The 6,695-nt window shown below is 45.9% G+C and overlaps 1 protein-coding gene across 1 annotated transcript; it reads right to left on the bottom strand.

Annotated features, from left to right (window-relative positions):
* Positions 1-2,823: 2,823 nt before the first annotated feature.
* On the bottom strand, positions 2,824-6,464 carry LOC132893552 (alpha-2Db adrenergic receptor-like). The gene is given in 4 exon segments (XM_060932744.1): positions 2,824-3,100; positions 3,102-3,316; positions 5,052-5,318; positions 6,234-6,464. Coding segments are annotated over 4 exon segments (990 nt in total).
* Positions 6,465-6,695: the final 231 nt, after the last annotated feature.

Raw genomic sequence — 6,695 nt, 5'->3', positions numbered from 1 at the left:
TTATAACATCAATGAAACTGACTTCATGTTAAAACTGTTAGTGTTATAGTCATGTTGTCTACTGTTGCCCAAATGAGGATGGGTTCCCTTTTGAGTCTGGTTCCTCTCAAGGTTTCTTCCTCATGTCGTCTGAGGGAGTTTTTCCTTGCCACTGTCACCACAGGCTTGCTCATTGGGGATAGATTAGGGATAAAATTAGCTCATGTTTTAAGTCATTCAAATTCTGTAAAGCTGCTTTGCGACAATGTTTATTGTTAAAAGCGCTATACAAATAAACTTGACTTGACTGTGTCAAGATTGTGTTCCCCCCCATCTGTCCCTCTGAGTAACATGTCAATCCTGAGATCAAGATTCTAACCTCTTCTGCTCCTCGGACCTGCCTGATCCATCCTGATGCCCTATGTCTGGTTGGAGTCTCATCACATTGCTCCTGTGGAGGATGGCCCCATATGGACAGTTGAAAGTCACACTTGGAAGATGCTCTGGACACTTACAATAATGCTTTTATGGCTGAAGACTACAGCTGACTTGCTAACTTTAAAGTGCATATCGGGGTAAATTCAGGGGCAAGATCAATGTAATTCTCCTATTTTATATTAAACTTTGGTCAAATATCTGTAACATTCTGCATTCTCTGCAATTTTTTTAGCTTGCGCAATACCAGAAAAATTCAGTTGAAATCAAGCCATTTGGTCCGCCTCTGAAAAAACTTGGCATTTGGATTTCCCAGGAAACATTGATTTTCGTGACGTCATCTGCGGGACGCCTTCAGGCACGGTTTCAAGGGGTGGCAAAAGGTGGTAGTTGCCACTGTAAAAATATGTCTTGCCACCCCAGTTGCCCCCCTATTTTAAAAAGAATTATTTATTAAAACACATTTTTGAAATTCAATTATCTATCTACAGAGATACTAAGCCCTCATCTCATCTCTACCTACCGTTATTTACGTTATTTCACACCCCACCCCCAGAATTTTGAAATGGTTTCACCCAGAGAGAGACATTCTGTTAGCATTACTAGCAGATCAGCCTAGCTCGCGTTTTCACCTGTGTGCTATTCAGTTTAGTGATATACTTAATTTGTTTCTTTTAGTTTTACGGAAATCAAGGATGAACACATCTGTATAAGTTTGAAGTCTTCAGTAAAGATCCACAATCTAAACCGTTCGCTATCTGTCTATTTTTTGATACATCGCTAGGGCAGAATAGTTCCATTCATTGCTTGGGAATATACTTTCAGAAAAGATAGTTTAGATGGTTGAATCCGTTTTCCTTGATGGTACAATAGCTCAATACATATTTGACAAGATGACTTGATTGTGAGTCTTTCTTGAGCGTAAGTAAAAATGATTTCTATGATTTGCATAAACTGCTGCATCGACAACCTATGCCCCCCTCCTGGAACCTATGCCCCTCCTTTGCCACCCTAAGGAAAAATCTCTGGAGCCAGTACTGGACGCCTCCCTCTGAATCCTATGTCAGCGCTGGTTTGTTTATGAGAAAACGGCCTGGTGGTTTTCTGCAAATTTTTTCAACGTTATTGGGTAATTATTAAAATGGTTAACAGATGTATCGTAGGAGGGTGTAGCAACACCAATCTTGATGGGATTAGTGCTCATCGTTTCCCAAAAGACTGGACAATGAGAGAGAAATGGGAGTGCTTGGTCTACGCAGGCTGTGCACTGAAACTGTGCAAGCTCGCGCAGCCTGCTGGCGCTTCCGCAGATAACGTCATGAATCTGGCTCCAGACTCCCTTGGGATTTTTCCAGACTCGTTTTGTTATTTTATTTTTTTCTGCTGTAGACAGATGGCCTTGTGCAAAATTACCCTTCTGGACGAGCGTGTAAAGGGACATACTTTCATATAAAAAAAATGTAAAAAACCACGAAATTGGTCCAGAAAATGCACTTTAAGACTGCAGTTGTTATGAACAGATTTTCACTCAAGTTTCCATCAAGGAAGAGTTATAACGTAAATGAAACTGACTTCATGTTAAAACTGTTATAGTCATGTTGTCTGTTGTTGCCCAAATGAGGATGGGTTCCCTTTTGAGTCTGGTTCCTCTCGAGGTTTCTTCCTCATGTCGTCTGAGGGAGTTTTTCCTTGCCACCGTCACCACAGGCTTGCTCATCGGGGGTAGATTAGGGATAAAATTAGCTCATGCTTCAAGTCATTCAAATTCTGTAAAGCTGCTTTGCAACAATGTTTATTGTTAAAAGTGCTATACAAATAAACTTGACTTGACTGTGTGTCCCCCCCCCCATCTGTCCCTCTGAGTTACATGTCAATCCTGAAATCGAGATGCTGACCTCTTCTGCTCCTCGGACCTGCCTGATCCATCCTGGTGCCCTGTGTCTGGTTGGAGTCTCATCACATCGCTCCTGTGGAGGACGGCCCCATGTGGACAGTTGAAAGTCACACCTGAAAGACGCTCTGGACACTTACAGTAATGCTTTTATGGCTGAGGACTACAGCTGACTTGCTAACTTTAGGACTGCAGTTGATATGGACAGTTTTGCACTCAAGTTTCCATCAATGAAGAGTTATAACATCAACAAAACTGACTTCATGTTAAAACTGTTAATGTTATAGTCATAATGAGGATGGGTTCCCTTTTGAGTCTGGTTCCTCTCGAGGTTTCTTCTCGTCTGAGGGAGTTTTTCCTTGCCACCGTCGCCACAGGCTTGCTCATCGGGGGTAGATTAGGGATAAAATTAGCTCATGTTTTAAGTCGTTCAAATTCTGTAAAGCTGCTTTGCGACAATGTTTATTGTTAAAAGCGCTGTACAAATAAACTTGACTTCCTTTTTAGAAGGGGTTACTTCAACCATCCCCGCTCTCCCCTAACTCGGGGTCTTTAACTCTGGGGCGGTTTATTCCCTTCATGGCTGTAAAGAATGGTGTGTGTTTGTATCTGAGTTTACTCACACAGCACTCACTGCACTTCACCACCAGTCTGAGTGTCAGCAGGAGAACAAGCCCCTCTACTTCCGCTTTAAGGGTGAGAACACAAACAGCACCCACGAGCTCTGGGGCCGAGCATGGATCAGATCCCTCATCTCCTCCCGGCTCCGGTCACGTGGTTGGCAGCTGGAGACCCGCGTCGCTGCACTCCCGAGTCAAAGATCTTATTAGCATGCTGGTTTACAACGATGAAGATCCGCAGGTAGTTAACGGCTATCAGAATAACCGGTCCGGTCCAGACAGGAATCAAAACACAGGCGTTAAAAGAGTCTGCATGCAAAGCGCGCGACGGTGGTGCGTTCAAGTGGCGGCAGGTTGAGTAGTTCAGAGTCTCTTTGGACAGAATCAGAGGCTACGTTCACACTGCAGGCTGAAGTGACTCAAATCCGATTTTTTCGCCCATATGTGACCTGTATCCGATCTTTTATTGACAATATGAACGACACAGATCAGATTTTTTCAAATCCGACCCAGGCCGTTTGGATATGTGGTGCTAATTCCGATTCCTATCCGCTCTTTTCATATGCGACTTCAGTCTGAACCGCCAGGTCGCATTCATCCGACTTACACGTCATCAACAAGCCACAAACGTCACTATTCTGCGCTGAAGTAGGCGGCGGGTCTCTCAAAAAAGTTACAACAACATGGCGCATGATCACGGGCGCAGATAGAGGGGGGGACTCGTCCCACCCAGATTTAAATTCACCTCGCTCGGTCCCCCCCCCCCCCCCCCTTATAGGGAGGAAAAAACGTCTATGCTGTCTTTCTTTGCATAAGGCAAACCTCAAGGAAAAATCAAAAGACTAATTACCATTCGGTTTATTGAGGTGCACGGCAGTGTATACATAGTTGCAACAACTCACATAAAACAAAACAAAGACTGATATTCGGTTGGTTGAGCTGCGCAGACTGCACAGGTTGCGAGCTCGAGCTTGGTTGCTATGGTAACCCACAACGAGTTTGACAGGCATATCGGGGTTGGGGTTGGTTTGCTGGCAGCTTTGTCCCCCCCAGTTCAAAAAACGTATCTGCGCCCCTGCGCATGACATCAATGCGAGGGACGTTTCGGGCTGTGAAGGTTCTGAATCTTCTCAATGGAAGGACGCAGAGGTTAGGGAGCTGATTTCCATTTGGGGGGATGCAGCTATTCAAGCTAGATTGGATGGGTCATACCGCAACCGGGCGGTTTTACTTCCGTAAACACTGGCCATGCTCACTGCGTGTGACGTCGTCGTATCCTGCAATGCGCATGCGGAACACTTTTAGGTCGCTTTTCGTTCATACGGAGGATCACATACAAGTCGCATATATTTGTTAATGTGAACGACCTCACAAAAAAATCGGATTTCACAAAAAAATCGGAATTGAGCATTAAGCCTTGCAGTGTGAACGTAGCGAGAGAGGACACAGACACTACGTTCACACTGCAGGCTGAAGTGACTCAAATCCGATTTTTTCGCCCATATGTGACCTGTATCCGATCTTTTATTGACAATATGAACGACACAGATCCGATTTTTTCAAATCCGACCCAGGCCGTTTGGATATGTGGTCCTAATTCCGATTCCTATCCGATCTTTTCATATGCGACTTCAGTCTGAACCGCCAGGTCGCATTCATCCAACTTACACGTCATCAACAAGCCACAAACGTCACTATTCTGCGCTGAAGTAGGCGACGGGTCTCTCAAAAAAAGTTACAACAACATGGCTTTGACGTTCCTTTGAACGGAGGTTGCAGTCACTACCCCGCAGAACGCCTGAGCCAAAACCCTTGCCCTCTTCCTTCTCAACCTCCTCCTTAACATCAGGCTATTGTGCATGTTCTGGCTCCGTCACAACAACAACTGCATCATCGCCAGGTACTCCATGCTGGCTACTATCATACACAGGAAACTTTAGGTTACTTCCGTAAACACTGGCCATGCTCACTGCGTGTGACGTCGTCGTATCCTGCAGTGCGCATGCGGAACACTTTTAGGTCGCTTTTCGTTCAGACTGAGGATCACATACAAGTCGCATATATTTGTTAATGTGAACGACCTCACAAAAAAATCGGAATTGAGCATTAAGCCTTGCAGTGTGAACGTAGTGAGAGACTGTAACTGCAAAGATCCAGATAATCAGGATCCAGAGCCGAATCCGTCCTCTCCTTTTCTCGGCGCTTAAAGGAAAAGCGATGGTGTGGAGTCTCTCCACGCTGATGGCTGCCAGTGTGAGTAATTGAACGCAGCTGCACAGTAACTGTGTGAGCTGTTGAACGCGGCACAGCTCTGAGCTGCTCCTCACGCGCCTCGGTCTCAGAATAAACAAGGCCAGGAAGAGCGGAGGGTCCACAGACAGGGTTGCCAGATACTGCTGACGATTTCCAGCCCAAAATAAGTTCAAAACCCGCCAAAATGCACTTAAAACCGCCCAAAATGTAAAATGTACTTGATGCGGCAAACTTTGCAGTGTGCAGTCTCTCCGTCATTCAATGAAACTATTCATAACTTTAAATCTGGGTCGTTTCCCCACTCCTTTCTGTACTTTTTTTTGTATTTTGCCCACTTTGGCATCTTGACTAGCCGTCGTTCACTAACTGCACTCTGTGTCGTGTGATGCCCGCGATCTCTGATTGCGTCACAGAAGTGTTTAATATGGATTGGATTGGATGTAGACTCAACTCATCTCATCTCATTATCTGTAGCCGCTTTATCCTGTTCTACAGGGTCGCAGGCAAGCTGGAGCCTATCTCAGCGGACTACGGGCGAAAGGCGGGGTACACCCTGGACAAGTCGCCAGGTCATCACAGGGCTGACACATAGACACAGACAACCATTCACACTCACATTCACACCTACGGTCAATTTAGAGTCACCAGTTAACCTAACCTGCATGTCTTTGGACTGTGGGGGAAACCGGAGCACCTGGAGGAAACCCACGCGGACACGGGGAGAACATGCAAACTCCGCACAGAAAGGCCCTCGCCGGCCACGGGGCTCGAACCCGGACCTTCTTGCTGTGAGGTGACAGCGCTAACCACTACACCACCGTGACGCCCTGGATGTAGACTAGTGGACATAAATAGTACATAGAATGTGCTGCATCAAAGTCCTTCTAAGGCTATATAAGTGTCTCTGGCTGCATTCTCACACAGAACGTTGGTGCAAAATATTTATAAACATCTGATAAAAACCCGCCGAACGTCAAACCCGCCCAATTTTTGTCAACCAGCCCAAGCCATTTTTTGCCCGCAAAGTAGAATTCAAAACCGCCCAATCTGGCAACACTGTCCACAGAGCATCTCATCAGATCTCCAGCCACCAGGTTCACCAGCAGCGCGTTGCTCCCAGTGCGCAGGCTTTGGGCTCGGAAAGTGACCCAGCACACGAGCAGATTAGGCAAAGTCCCCATGATGGAAGTAAAACAGAGCAGAGAGCAATTCACAATCAGAAATCGTGTCCTAGACTGCTCGAGTCTACATGAAGTTGTTGTATTCAGTGTCCATGGATCTCCCATTGCACATAATTCACTGAAGCTGTTTCAGACAGCAGACTGATTGAACACAGCTCACTACTTCCCCAGAAGTTTCACGAGATTAAATAATTTGCTTGACAAAAGACCAACCCACAGACGACATCAGTGACATCAGATCACTAGTGGAGTCCATTCATTCATCCATCCATCCATTATCTGCACCGGCTTATCCTGTCCTACAGGGTCGCAGGCAAGCTAGAGCCTATCCCAGCT

Source organism: Neoarius graeffei, chromosome 10 (genome assembly GCF_027579695.1).
Source record: "Neoarius graeffei isolate fNeoGra1 chromosome 10, fNeoGra1.pri, whole genome shotgun sequence".
Classification (NCBI taxonomy): domain Eukaryota; kingdom Metazoa; phylum Chordata; class Actinopteri; order Siluriformes; family Ariidae; genus Neoarius; species Neoarius graeffei.
This window is presented reverse-complemented; position numbering and strand designations above follow the sequence as displayed.